A 14,926-nucleotide genomic window follows, 5' to 3' on the forward strand; every position below is an offset into this window, starting at 1 on the left:
ATACAACTTGTAAATCTTGGGTCTGAAATTTAGTTTAGTTCTATGCTCCTTTGAGCAGAGACATGTTAGACTTGCATGCATTTCTTCCCTACAGGGCTGCTGCCGGCGCTGTGTCTGGGAATCGGCCTGACTTCCCTTCTTCTTTTCCCACTTCTCATCATGTATCTACGAAAATCAAGACAAGCCGCACCAGCCACTGAGAATCAGCCCAAGGCTCCGGTATGATTTGTTGTGTTTCACTTTATTTCACCCTCTGTTTCTATAAAATACTTAAAAGATTTCTTCTTTCATTCCTTAAGTCGTCTGTTCAAGATCCGATCCCTTTGGTTCCTCTGTCCCTGGGTACAGTCGACCCTTGCGAGATCCATTTGGAATTTATTCCTGACCATGTTTCCACTGAGCCCTTCTCTGGCATCGTGTCCAATCAGAATCTAAATCACAAACAGGGAATCATGCACTCCAGCAATCGTCTCAATTATGACACCAAATCGGATGAAGTGTACTGGGACAGCGGAGGGATGGAGCTAGGTTGCGGCCTGGACTCTGGCATCAGCATCCCACCTGTTTCTCGCTCCTCTGAAGAGACATGTGGGCCCCTTGGAGACTGATACTGAAAGGCTGAGAGCTTTCTCTTTGTAAATGTTGCTCTGTAAGGCTGGAGTTTGCCTCTTTCTCCCTCAGGGATGAAATAGGAGACTAAACTGCTCAAAGTATGGACAAACACATTATGATTATCTGGAAGCTGAAAACAAGTTGTCTTCATAGATTTTGGAAGCTAAACCTTTAAGCAAACATTGATGAGAAGGCCCTAAACACAGGATAAATGGAAGCCTTAAAAACAACAGTTTCAGAAAACCTTTTCTGCTGATGAAGACCAAGTGATAGGACTGAAACCTACAGACTGACTGTTAAATAGATATCTGGGTTCAAAAATGAACTGTAATAGGAAACAATTGTCTTTTCCCCAGTTTGTAAGTACACATACACAAAATCTTTAGCTGAAGTCGAGAGCACCTGGTTAGATTTTTTTTGTCTGCAAAAAATAAATCTGCAGAACTGAGTTAATTACAATCACATTAAAAAAGAACGTTTTCACAGGACTGGATAGAGTCTTAAAAAATAAGTATACCCCATGATTTGGGTATCCAGAGGAGTTCATGGTTCACACAATGACTCCAAGGTGTCCAGGTCCCGTGGCTGCAAAACAAGTCTAAATCATCACCGCTCCACCACCGTGTGTCACAGTGGCTATGATGTGTTTGGGTTTTCTCCAAATGTGGTGCTGTGCTTCATGGCCACAATCTCCACTTAGGTCTCATCTGTCCAAAGAACATTGTTCCAGAACTTCTGTGGTTTGTTCAGATGCAACTTTGCAACCTCAGCCGAGCTGCCTTTTTTCCAACAAACTCTCCAAACACACCAAAAAATGCTCAGTTTTTTTCTTTGTACTGATATGAACCATGCAATTTAAGTGGCTAACTGAGCCCTGTAGCATCTGAGATATAGCTTACAGGTTTTTGCTGTTTCTCAAAGACTTGCACTGTCTGACCTTGAGGTGAATTTGCTGGGATGTAAACTGGGAAGATTTAGCAATGCGTTAAAACACAAATCGGGTAACTGCCAAAACGTCTGCTTGCATAGAGGCTGTCAGACTTGCTGATGATCGGGTAATCAAGTGCATTTGATTATCACCACCTGGCCGCTACTTACCCTCTTAATTTCTGTCAAAGCAGTAAAAGATGTATTTAGTTTTTCATAGGACTGCACCGAGCCTGTGAACGCTTTCTTTTCCCATGACTGCAGACCGCTCCGTACTGCAACTACAAAGACAACAGTTTGAACCATTAAGATCTGTTAGCTTAATATTTTAACCTTTATTCAACTACTTCTAGTACAAAATAACAGTGATACGTTGTGTTCACCAGTGACCATTTTTACCCAGTTATCCAGTTGTGCTATTAGCTATTTCGACTGTTATCCCTGCTATTAGCTTGCAACTGAAATGCTAGCCACTGCACTATTGTGTTTCAATTGTCTATCCATGATATCCAGTGGTATCATTTTCTTCTCAAATATGTCTAACTGTTAGCCATATTGCTTTTTAATGATCAATTTCTATCATTTGTTCACATTTTGGATGTATATATTTACAAATTATTACATGGGCTGACCTCCTGGGAAGATTGTAGCAACACATTAACGCACAGTTGTGCTATCAGCTATTTCAGCTGTTATCCTTGTTATCTTACAATTCACATGCAAGCAACTGTATTTTAACTGTTTATCCATTATGTTTGATGCATTACCTTTTGAAATATGATAGCCAGACTGCTTTTAATTACCCTTTTCTATCATTTTGACCAATATTTTTTTAAATAATTTATGCATATTGCCATTACTTAGTTTTTTAATTCTGCTTCTTATTTTTTTGAAGGGGCGGGGGGGCTGCCATGCTTGTTCAAGTCCACCCAGTTCTGTAAACCCCCAGCTGCTGTAGAAACAGGCTACGTCCTAATTGGGAGTTACTGTGAGGCTTATAATGGGTCCTCAGCACCCAATACTTGTCTTCTATTTTGGTTCTAATGAACAGACTGGCTGCTGTGTTGGTTGGTCAGGGGTAGCAGGGTTGTCCAATGAGTTTTCACGAGTTCACACCCCCCAAGGAGCGTCTTTGACGTGGATAATGGCTCCCTTAGGTTTGTTTGGGTGCCGCCTGTGCTTAACTCGGACCTCTGAACTTTCCTTCTCAGATTAGGCATCACATTGCAGAGAGACCGATAAACAGAGGCCACCGGTTTACTGCTCACATTATGATTGTGTTTTGTTGTCAGCTATGAAGTAATAGAAATGTGGCTCCTAATCTGAAACCTACAAGCAGATTCCTGTCAGATATGAGTCAGTGTTGCAGGAACAGGGTCAGAGAACTGAATGGTGAGTGAAATTTATCAGTCAAGCAAAAATTGTTTATCTGGGAGGTCCAAAAGAAGCCGTTTTGTGTGCGTGTGTAAACATCAACTTACTCGGAGAATGGTTCTTGTCCCCCCTGCTTTTTGTGCTGAATTCCAGTCCAAACCATAGCTTCATAAACAAGAGCTAGGAAAACTTTAGACCCCCCACATACTGCCGGCAGCTCTGCCGATAACATAGTGTGTTATTTTTCTGTCATTCATTGCTGTAAAATGTTTCTGACTCACAGTTGCCCCATCAGAGCTTTGCTGCCTCTAACCCGTGACTCGCACCTCATCCTGCATGAAGACAAGAAACATCTTGACATCTCACTTTTTTGCCTTCTGTTTTGCTGGTGTTGCATTCTTTCCGCAACATTGGGAAGTCCTGCGGGTTTGGCCATCCAATATTGTTTGTTTCCCCATCTAACTTTTCCAGAGTCCACAGAGACCTGGGGGGTTACCAAAGCTACACATAGAAGCCTTTGGTTTGGCTTTTTTAATAACTACAGCGCATTATCTGCCATTTGTATTATTCAAGAAGGCAAGAAGTTTTCTTGGAAGGGGTATTTTTATCAACCTCCAGTCTGTGACAGCTCTCTGCTTCCTGATAATGATATGGAGTTTACCTATAACACTTGTTTACAAACTGATAACTTATCCTTGTAACAAAAACTTTCGTTATCTTAAAGGTAATCACGTTTTTCAGTTGAGGCTTTGTTAGTTCTGTTGAAAGTGATGGCTGTTTAATCTCATGGCTAATACCTAATCTACATGTAGTTTAACACAACTTTACACAATAATGTTTAGAGCACCTCTTGACCATTTCACAGCAGTGAGGTTTCTATGTTTCTCTGGTTTGGATGGTCTTGTGTGTGCTGGTCCTTGAGAGACTCCTAATTTACAAAGTAATTACTTCATTGTATAAAGCAACAAACAATGTGAGGAAAAAAATAACATCTTTGTGATTTCTAACCCTTGAATGCAGCTCAGCTACAAAAGGGTTTGATAAAAATAGCACTGGTACTAAAACACTGATTACAGTGTAGCGAATCTCTTCATGAGTGAAATGAAGAGTAATTCCTACCTGGTATTATGTGAAAAACAAATTGCCTCCTAAACCTAATAACTGGTTTTGCCACCCTTCCCACTAAGAACTGCAATCAGGCATTTGTGATTACTGGCAGTGAGTCTCTCACATCACTGTGGAGATATTTTAGCCACTCTTCTTTGCACAATAGTCGTCCCATTGGAGACTTTCCCAGCATGAGCGACCTTTTTAAGGTCCTTTTAAAGGTCATGCCAGAATATTTTAATTGGATTTAAGTCTGGACTTTGACTAGCCCACTCCAAAACCTTCATTTTGTTTGTTTAGCCATCTTGGAATTGGAGTCCTTGTTGTGTTTCTGATCATTGTCCTGCTCTATAACCTGAGTGCTCTTGAGCTACAGGGCATGAACTGATGGTCAGATACTCTCCTTCAGGATTGTTAGTAGAAAGCAGAACTCATAGTTCCAACAATTACAGCAAAGCAGCCCCAGACCATCACACTACCACCACCATGTTTGACTGCTGGTATGAAATGCTGTGTTAGTTTATGTCTGCTCAAATGGGACTCCAACCTTTCAAAAAGTTAAATTTATTTTAGGTCAGCAGTAGTTTTCTCCTTGAACTCTCCCATGGATGTCATTTTTGCCCAGTCTCTCTCATATTGTTGAATCATGAACTCAGAAATCAGTAAAAGGGGCAAATAGGTTTCCTCTTTAATATAATAAAGATACTGTTGGATGATTAACCATTGTGAAGTAAAACCTGTAGGTCAAAACTTCAGCTAATACTGAATTAGACAAGAGGTTTGTTTTCAGTGAAGATTTGAATCATATTGGAGGGACAGAGGACCTGACCTTAGTTGAGGGGAGGTAGATCCAGAATTTCCAGGAAGGCCTCTTTATTTATTCTCTGTCATCTGATCAGGATATTTGGTTTAGATAGATTTGTTTCATAGAAAAGAGCATCTTCTTGAGCCAATGTGTAAATCTTCCAGGTCAAAAGAACGATTCTGTTTGTGGTCACCGTTCTTGGGTACAGAGCAATCTGCATGGCGAATGAAAACTGCCAGTTTGTGGTTGAACCTGATGTATTTGGACTGTTTTTTGAGAGCCATTCAACAGCTGCAGTCCAAAAGTTGCATAATGTCAGGAAAAACCAAAACAAACCAAAAAAACCCAGATGTGCTTACAGACTCAGAAAACATTGGTTCAGTTTAGTTTAAGTATTAAAGTGTACACATCACCTTGCTGATAAATGACACTAATATTCACCTTTTATTCTCATATTAACATTTAAGAGACCGAATTAATAGTTACAGATTTTAATAAAAACTACCATAAAAGTTTGAGACTGTTCATTTCTTTGTAAATGAGCAAACTTACAAATCGAGCAGGTGGTCAAATAATTATTTTCTTAACTGTACATTTAGAGTAAGGCTGAACTTGATAACTAACAGAACAAACACTCTGGATAATTTAACATATTTCAACTTGTTGTTACACACTTATGAAACAAATAACAAACTTATCAGAAATGGATACTAATAAATGTATATCTTCTGCTTGAATCATACACGCTGGCTTATGTTTCATGTCTCTGTGCCTGGCAGGAAATACTTAGTCACTCGTTCAGTGACTCATCGGCCCTCTTGGGGTTCGACTTGTTTCCACCCCCAGCGTCGACAGTATGGCCGTCTGCAGATGGGCAGCAATGCTCAATTAAGAAACATGCTGCATGTCAAAAACACTGCATGTCAGCACTCTTTTTGGACTCAAACGATTAAAAAAAAAAATATATATACAGAACAGTGCTCACGTTTAGTTGTAACAAGAGTCTTTTATTTGGCCATACATTAGATTTCAATCATTCGTTCAGGATTTAATATACACGATATATACATAAGCAAATAAAAGACGTCAGCGTCCTCGTCTTGCAGTAAAGGTTGGCAGTGCAATCTTGGCCTTTTTAACAGTGTCACTGGGTTCCTTTCATCTTCTCCCACTCACACGTGCACCCACGCAGACGGCGTCGGTCGGCCCGGAGCCGTTTGATCCTGCTGCTCAAGTTCGGTCCAGTTCAGCCTCGCTCTTCTGTTCATCTGCGCCAATACTGAAGACAGAAAGAACAAAGTGAGCTTAAAGTCAGCAGTTTGAACGCTGAACAACAGAAAAGGTGGGGCTCATCTTGGTGGAGGTATTGGAAGAAAGGTAAACTTATGCTATCAGCTATTTAGCTTCTGTGTTTCGAATTATTTACACCTACCTGTGCAAATTTGTGTATCTGCTCGACCACAGCAGCGAACAAAGCTCCGACGCTCTCATCAATCAGACTCTGCATGTAGTGAACCGCCTCCTCGTCCGACAGGTCCAGTCTGAACTTATCCTGCACCTGGAGTCACATGAATATCCACTCATTAACCCTTTATTCATCATTGTATTATTTTAGGGTCTTTACAATGTAAAGCGCCTTGAGGCAACTGTTGTGGTGATTTGGTGTTATAGAAATAAAACTGAATTGAATTGAATGACCACAGGACCATTTTACAAGTGCGCTTTAAAAGACCTTAACTCCGTTTGTAGTAGAGACAAAATTCAAATGCAGAGAACAGAAGACTAGCTTTACTGGTATATTCATATTATATCACTGTAGCACAAAGCATTCACCTCCACCTGGATTTTACCAGGTGCTCTTCACATTACTTTAACTCTCCAACCATTTTGAGCTAGAGAGAAACTTCAGGAGGTTCCTGAACGAAGATAGTTATTTTATCATTTTAAAACCATCATTACAAAATGACTCAGTGCGTCCTGTGTGATACTTGGGTCCCAAAGGTTTAAGTAATGTGAACTTGAATGGTTAACCAGACATTTCTTGGTTACCCAATAATGGGATGCTCCACAGGATCACGCTGCAATCTAAATCACAGGTTCATGGCAGTGCAGTAACAGCTCTTTGACTCAGTTTGTCTCAAATTCACTTAAACTTTACTGAACAATATTAATTATAAATAAAGCATGATTTGTTTCATGACAGCAAGTTTCCTCTTAATCTCCCTGAGGAAAACAAAAGACTTTCTGTAGGGAGGCTACAAAGACATCCGATCTGATCTCCCCTTTACCCTTAATGACCTCAGCCCTGAAAAGAGCTTTAAGGGTGACTCCTAGCAGGCTTTCAAAGGGTAAAGAGCTAAAGCTACCAACCACCTTACCTTCTTAACCGTTTTGTCAGGCTCAAGAGCGATGTCAGGAATATTGGCATCCACCATGAGAGAGAACAGATTCAGGATCAGGTTGGAGTACCTGAGGAAGTGAAAGACGAGGAGCATATTGCACATTAGCTACAGTGGTGTCCATTAAAAGCTTGTATTACATGTTTGCAGTTTTACTTGAAAGTAGCTTTTCATGCTTTAAGTGTGCAAGTAACAGTAAAACATAACCAAGGATGATCCATCAAAGACAATATTTGATAAACTTCACATAAATGTGTTTTTTCAGTCGCAGCAATGATCATCGTCATTAAACGTCTTTCTCAGACAAATTTAAAGACTTTTCAAGCTTTTTTTGCTTATTAAAAGTTAAAACCAGTCTGATGATGTATTGGTCCTGTTTAATATCCCTTTAATCCACTGATTAAATAAACTCACTTAAAACCATGTTGGTATGTTTGTGTTGTTACTGTCCATATTCACAGTTTGCTTGGCTCAGAATCACCGTTTTGCTTTTATGTGTTTGCATGTACCTCCTAAGATGAAGAAAGGCGGTGTAGCACTGCTTCCTGAACTCCTGGTACTGCTCGCTCTGCATGCCTCCCATACCCTCCACCATCTCTTTGCTCAGCTTCATGGGCGGAGGCAGCGGTTTGGGGTCTCGGCCAAGGATGTAGCCGAAGTCGATGTGGAAGAGTTTCCCTGGATGGTGAAATAGGTGAAAAGATGATAATAAAAAAAAAACTTAGAAAGTAGGAGGTTTTAATTTCTGAGATCGTGAAATCCTGCGTGGAACTAGGGAAGTGTCTTAACTCAAATTTCTGAGAAAACAACTTGAATTTTCAAGTCATAAATTTGAGATATTAACTTCAAATGTCAACTTAGCCCTACCAATCCAGAAAAAATACTTTTTTTGCCGTTGACAGAAACCCTGATTTCTAAGAAAGAAAAACAAAAACTGGGGCGCTTGCAAGATTGTCCTTTACGTCCAGTCTTTTTAAGCTTTGACACAGTGCCACTGGATAATAATCTAACAAATAAAACCTGTAAACATATGGAAGTCACACAGCTACCTAAAGCCACATTAGACATGACACACAGGCTTGATGTTAGTCAGTGTCTCTGAATATGAGCGTGTTTGCCTCACCGGTCTTTGTCAGCAGCAGGTTGTCCAGGTGTCTGTCTCCCACTCCCAGGATGTACGTGATGACACAGTAACCAGCTGGGAGATAACGAGAGGCACATTAATCAGATATTCAATCGGCTCCTCCAGCACACCAACTAAATGAGCACCGATCTGTTACGAGCGTCTCACCGCAGCTCTTGACATAGGTATCCATCACCTCCGAGCTGATGCCGTACGGCCCTTTTTCACTTGGCGCGTGCTTCCTGAAGAAGCTCTGTCAACACAGGATTAAAATGAGCACTTAAATCGAAGCAGCGCCCTGACACGCCGTGTCTCTGACAAACTCTGCTCACCTGGATGTTGCCTTCAGTAGCCAGAACTTCAGCGACAGGAACCGACTGGACAAACTGCATAAAACCTAAGCACGCAACACGTTTTCTGCATTAGGCTGAACATCTTTAATACTTTGAAATATTAACAGCTTAAAACGCTGCTGCTGAGTTACTTCATTCTTCTTACCGTGCTTGGTGCTTGTGGCCAGAACTTTATAGGGTGTCAGCTTCAGGTCCAAATTCTCTTTTCTTAACAGCTGTAAGACAGAAAAAATTGATGATACACACTGACACAGACCCCTGACTTATGAAGATAATCTTGGACTTTGTCTCCAGTCGGTGATGAGCTAAAATATTTTCTTTTTAAAACAAAAAACATCATCTTCAACTTCCCGGGGGCATTCCCGTCTGTTAACAAGCACTTCTTACTTTGTCCATGAGCGAGATGATCTGCAGGATGAGCTGATCTTGTCTCAGGTCGTCTCCGTGTTTGAAGATGACTGGATATGTGGCTCCGTCCTCAGCCTTGAAGATCAGTTTGGCGGGCATCAGAGCACTCTGACACACAAACGCGCAGAGAAAAGCCTTTTATTTTGCATAGATACTGCTCGGAATCAGGACAATCTGCACCGAAGCAAACTGCACTGAAATCAAAGGCGGACATTCAAGCCTCCGCCTTTCTAACAGCACCACTGACGACTGAAGGGATATAACACAGTAGTCAGGGGTGCACATCAAGTCCAAGTAAATCAGTACCTGATAGTGAAATTAAACATGAAAGCACCCCTGTTTTTCTAATGTGCATCAAACACACTGTTAGTAAGAGAAAAGACACTCAGTTTTCCTCTTAAGTGCCTGCAGAGGCTCTGTGTGTGAGATCTGATGCTATGGAGGAAATGAACGATGAAGTGAGCAAATTTGCACTTTTGATGAGTAATGACCACACCCGCGGTTACATTTACAAACTGTCTGAAGGCTGTAGCTGAGCAGCTGCTGAGCTACTCCACCTGCCTGATCAGTGAATTTACAGTGCCACAAATCACCATTTATTCTCTCATGTTAGCAGTTTATTTAAATGGTAAATGGACTGATTCTTATATCGAGCTTTTCTATTCTCCCTCCCGTTCACACACATACATACAAGCACTGTTTTCTTTCTAACACTCACACTCTGATGAACACAGAGATCAACTTGGGGTTAGCATCTGGCCCAAGGATACTTCAGCATGCAGACTGGAGCAGCCGGGGTTCAAACAACCAGCCTTCAGATTAGTAGATGACGTCCTGAGCTACACCCCCAGTCTCACAACACGGAGCACTTTGTTGAGCTGAGCTACTTTAATCTGATAAATGTGTTTGTTTTAACTACATTTAGTAAGACATTTCTTTTAAAATAACTATTTAAAGTAACGAACAGCACATGAGAGAGGTGAAAATGAGACAGTAGCAAGAGTGAAAGAGGTTAACTGGGTGGTGGTGAGACCTGCTGTGATGTATGGTTTGGAGATGGTGGCACTGACAGAAAGACAGGACAGCTCAGAGGGACAGCTCAGGCTGAGTAGTTTGGAGACAAAGCTAGAGAAGCAAGACAAGGACATGGAAAGAGTTGATGTGATAGAGAAGGATGCTAGAGATACAGCGGATCTGCCACTGTGGACACCCCTTAAGGGAGCAGCTAAAAGAAGAAGAAGTCTTTTTTTTTTTGACTTTGAATTATTAAATTTGAGATATCCTACTTTACACTTATATCTGATTTTCTGTACCGAAATGAGGCTTCCAGCTACATAATGTAAAGTTAAGGCGAAATGAGAGAGTGCCATGCCTCGACAAAAGAAATGCCTTTTAATCGGCGACAAGATGAGGTAAAGGCTTCTGTACCTTGAAGAGTGTGGCTGTCTCTGGGATGATGCCTTTGATCCTGATTTGAGGCTCCAGAGGAAGCGGAATCGCCTCGATCTCTGACAGGTTCACCTTCTCGTTGTCAGCCAGCAGGGCCTGAAGTCGCTCTGTCTGCAGACACACATGAAGGTTTGCTGACATTTACACAATTAAGCAGGATCAGTGTCACCAGGGGCACACACCGAAGTCAATTAAGTGTTTGTATGTGTGAATAAGGAGTGCTTAAAACCGCGTATTAAAACAGGAAACATTTCTCATAAATAAACCACGTTCTGAAGCCGGTTTGAATATTTTTGCTACCTTCTTCTTGCGGTTTCCGCTCTCCCGTTGGACAGCCTTCATCAGCTGCACCAGTCTGTCTACAAACGTCTGCTGGGCGGCCAAGAGCGACCGCATCACCCTCACGGTCTTATCACCCTGGAGAAAAGACAAAGTGTGAGCACACAGCATTGGAGACACGTGACATGATATAACTTTCCCAAAGTAAGTTAAAAATCTGACCTTAAGCAAAGCCTGACTGAACCTCCTCATGACGTTCAGGTACATTTCGTGGGTCTTTGGATCTCTCTGCTGCGTGTCCTGATCTTCACACTCCACAATCACATACCTGAGGAAGAAACGTGGATTTATACACAAATTTTTAAGACTAACTTCTTTTTGTCCAGGCAGAAAACAAAAAGCACTGTAAAGAGGACTCACCAGTACAAATAGTTGGCAAGCGTAGAGTTCTTGCAAGCACGAGAGATCAGGAACGTGCAAAGGTCTTGCTGCAAAGATGCGAGGACACAATGCTGTGTTACAAACAACTGATGGGACAACATAACAGAGCAACACACTGTCCACAGGTCCTTTATGGGGATTTCTATTTGCTCACCTCTAGATTCTCACTGTCAGCTCCTTCCTTTCCCTTCTGTGGGGTAGTGGATGATCCAGATGTGCCAGAAAGAATTTGGGAACTGCAAAGCATGTGGCAGTTTTACACATCTACTTAAAAGGATCGTGTATATGTTACTGACAGCTGAAGATATTCTTTTTAAAATGTGTGCATTGTTCATTCTTATTTCATTCTACGTGTAAGTCAGCATTGTGGCAGATCCGCAGCTGTCTGCATCCAGCTGCAGATCTGCCAGTAAAATCATAACATTCAATGAGTTCATCGCGGTTTCTGAAAGAGAAATAATCAGATCCTGCAGATCGGCTGATGCTCTCTCAGCTGGGGAACATTTGGGGGTAAATTTAGACCCAGAAAGTGAAAAAAACCACACATACTTGAGTCATCTCAAAGCTACTTTTAGACATTTTCAATTTCAGAGCCAGAAGAGAATCTAATGCGACCAGCGGTGTTGACTCATTTATTAACCAGAGTGGCTTTAAAGTACTGACCTGTCCAATGCAGCGTCATCTGAAAGTCCCTGGCTATCTCTCTTGCTGCCTGGATCTAAACCACCCTGAATATCACTGAAGTTCTCATACTTGAGCGCCTGCACCAGCTGAAGCAGGTACATCAGCAGGTCCTAGAGAGGAGAGACAGGAATTATCATTATGATTTCAAAATAATTGATTTAATGCTGCTGGTTAAGCTTGATTTAGAGTCCTGCATTCCCCGTCGAGCCTATGGTGTAGTGATAGGTGTTGTTGGTGGCTTTTATACTTCTGGTTGCATTGCTCTGCCATTACAGAGGAAGTGGAGCTGATCGTGTTGGAAAGTTTCATACAACACATGAAGTCTGACTGTGTTATTTGTTCAAGTAATTGAAAGACAGAATAAAATGGAAAAACATATTTGTATTCAAGTCTTTTAAAGGTTTTTCCACCCACACACGACCGGTCCTCCTACCTCATCATCAGCCTGCTGCAGCCGAGCCACCGCATAGCGTCTCACTGTGGGGTTGGTGAAATGGGAGGACAGCAGCTCCAGGGAGTCCTCCACATCCATGGGCTTCCACTTTCCCAGCAGCTCCAGAGCCTGCTTGGCCTCCTGGGGCAGATCCCAGTTCACACATTTGAGGAACTTTGTCAGGGCCTGCAGTCAAAGGAGGAGGAATCAATGAACATGTATACAGACGTAGCAGCAGCAGTCACTGGGGGAGGAATAGTTTGAAGTTACACATAGTAATGTACACTTGGTCGTAACAGGGAAGACACCAGCGGCACACCTTTTCCTGTGTGGTGAGGTAGTATCTGAACTTCCACACCAGGTCCTGCTCTTCAGAGCTCAGCTGCTTGGTTGGAGGGTAGCTAACGATGATCTGTTCATGCAAACAAACAATTTTAGATTAAAGCAAGCAAAGTTATTATAGAAACATAATTGTTCTAACGATTCTTGAATTTTTTTTTTTTTTCACTGATCTTTTGTGATATCTACACTCAAAAGCATCCGTCTTCTTTTAGCAACAGTCTATAAACATAACACAGAACAGTTTCCAGTTTGCCTCAGTACATTTTAAATGTTGGGTTTTGGCCCAAAGAGGATGACAGCGTTTCTGGATCGTGTTCACATATGGCTTCTTTTTCTCATGATAGAGCTTTATCCTGCATTTGTGGATGCTGACAGAGAACTGTGTTCACAGACAGTGATTTATAGAAGTGTTCATGAGCCCATGCATTGGTTTCCATGACAGAATCGTGTTTTTTCCTTTAAGGCTATAAGATCACAGGCATACAATACTGATTTTTGTCCCTTGCACACAGAGATTTCTCCATATACTCTGAATCTTTTGATATCATGTGCTGTAAATGATAAGATACTTAAAGTCTTCACAATTGAACTTGAGCTTATTCTGAAATGCTGCAGATTGGTGAACCTCTGCCCGTCTTTACTCCTGAGAAAACCTCTCCAAGATGCTTTTTTTATACCCAATCACATGTCTGACATAAAAACGATCTGATATTTTTCATGTATTACTGAAACATTTAACATTTTACGACATATTGACATTATTTAAAGATTTAATGTTTTCTTTGTTCTATAGTAAATAAACTATGGGTTTGTGCAATTTACAAATCATTGCATCTTATTTTTATTTATGTTTTACACAGCGTCATAGCTGCTAGCTACTCACATTGAGCTGGTCACGTGTGGCAGCATTAGGCTTCAGGTCATGATCTGAGGGCCCACTGCGAAGGCTACGAGCCAGTTTGTGATGCTTGCTCTCTACCAGGTTCTCCTATGAAGAAGGGAAAAAAAGCCAAAATTACAGCACGTGAATGAAATACAAGATGTATGAGCAAACTGGCACACAACATTTATATTTCTTCAACATCCTGAAATCTTTCTCTCACCATCCCCATCTGTGGGTCGGGAACTTTGACAATGTCGCAGCTGGTAAGAACTGGTGATGCATCATCTCCATCCTTAATGGCAACAAAGGAGAACAGACCAATCAGCCGACACCGTTCCAACACGTGATATCTACCTGCTGCGTGCTGCCACTAATAATCAGGAAATTACCTTTTCATAATAGACGATGCTGTACTCCTTGTCATTTGACTTGACACGAGGAAACTCCACCATGAGGTACATAAAGTTGGAGCTGCGTTTTTCACTCTGCAGAAAGACAAGTTTCAATTTGAAAAACGCAAATAAGCGTAAATTGAACCGCAAATACAGTTTTGCCTTGCAAATGATTCCATTCCTCCAAAATAAGCCTTCATATCCATCCATCACCACTTTGTACATTTATTGATGCTTTCTCGACTCAACTGCAGAGTCTGCCTGTGCAACCAGAATCGAGCTTAACAAACTCACCTCATTGATCATCTCAATCTCTCTGAAGGTCAGCCGGTCCAGCCAGTCCACCTTCACCATGTGGCCCTGCCGATGAGCCTTTGTCAGCTGGATGCAGAGATGGGAAGGACGGCAGAGAAATGAGCACATAATTTTAGCAAAATCAAGAGAAAAATACAGAAACGGCCGTTCTGTTGAACTGATCACAGCATGGTGGCTGGTGTGCAAACAGCCTGACCGATCATGCACAGTGCCAGCGGCCAATCCAGCATCTCCGCACACTCAGCAGCCAGTCCACTCATCAGTTAGTGAGTGTGGGTGTTGGGAATGTAAGCACACACTTGGCCACGAACAGGAAGCCCACAACTCAGCTGCGTAGAATAAATACTCACTCTTTTAAACAACATATGAACTGGTAGCAGCCTGAACACAACCTCTAATATACTTAAGCCAGCTGCATTTATGATGAATAATACAAAAAACAAAACATGGGGAATCAGTGTGGTTGTTTTAGGAAACAAAATTTAAAAATAAAATCAGCTAACGTTGAAATAAAATGTACTCCCTGATAACCTCTTCTAAGTATCCCATAAAGCTACAACGAGTCAATGAACATAATCGTGTGTCCACATAAATATGAAA

General features: G+C 41.5%; 1 protein-coding gene and 1 long non-coding RNA gene across 3 annotated transcripts in view; one reads left to right on the forward strand and one right to left on the reverse strand.

Annotated features, from left to right (window-relative positions):
* On the forward strand, positions 1–6,102 carry LOC112844442 (uncharacterized). Its single transcript, XR_003217163.1, has 2 exons — positions 1–219; positions 300–6,102. It is a non-coding gene; the product is annotated as an uncharacterized LOC112844442 (long non-coding RNA).
* Positions 5,812–14,926, reverse strand: part of pik3c3 (phosphatidylinositol 3-kinase, catalytic subunit type 3) — a 13,758-nt gene continuing 4,643 nt past the window's right edge. For both annotated transcript variants that reach the window (XM_019353485.2, XM_003447538.5), the window contains 21 exons: positions 14,306–14,392; positions 14,009–14,104; positions 13,840–13,911; positions 13,620–13,724; positions 12,714–12,806; positions 12,395–12,580; positions 11,941–12,071; positions 11,432–11,513; positions 11,257–11,324; positions 11,059–11,164; positions 10,858–10,974; positions 10,537–10,668; positions 9,088–9,216; positions 8,846–8,915; positions 8,680–8,744; positions 8,516–8,600; positions 8,348–8,422; positions 7,734–7,902; positions 7,204–7,294; positions 6,258–6,383; positions 5,812–6,104 (listed from right to left, as the gene is read on the reverse strand). In XM_019353485.2, the coding sequence (XP_019209030.1) occupies positions 6,090–6,104; positions 6,258–6,383; positions 7,204–7,294; positions 7,734–7,902; positions 8,348–8,422; positions 8,516–8,600; positions 8,680–8,744; positions 8,846–8,915; positions 9,088–9,216; positions 10,537–10,668; positions 10,858–10,974; positions 11,059–11,164; positions 11,257–11,324; positions 11,432–11,513; positions 11,941–12,071; positions 12,395–12,580; positions 12,714–12,806; positions 13,620–13,724; positions 13,840–13,911; positions 14,009–14,104; positions 14,306–14,392 (2,100 nt within the window). In that variant the 3' untranslated portion in view covers positions 5,812–6,089. The remainder of the gene's footprint in view (positions 6,105–6,257; positions 6,384–7,203; positions 7,295–7,733; positions 7,903–8,347; positions 8,423–8,515; positions 8,601–8,679; positions 8,745–8,845; positions 8,916–9,087; positions 9,217–10,536; positions 10,669–10,857; positions 10,975–11,058; positions 11,165–11,256; positions 11,325–11,431; positions 11,514–11,940; positions 12,072–12,394; positions 12,581–12,713; positions 12,807–13,619; positions 13,725–13,839; positions 13,912–14,008; positions 14,105–14,305; positions 14,393–14,926) is intronic.

Source organism: Oreochromis niloticus, linkage group LG3, assembly GCF_001858045.2.
Source record: "Oreochromis niloticus isolate F11D_XX linkage group LG3, O_niloticus_UMD_NMBU, whole genome shotgun sequence".
Lineage (NCBI taxonomy): Eukaryota > Metazoa > Chordata > Actinopteri > Cichliformes > Cichlidae > Oreochromis > Oreochromis niloticus.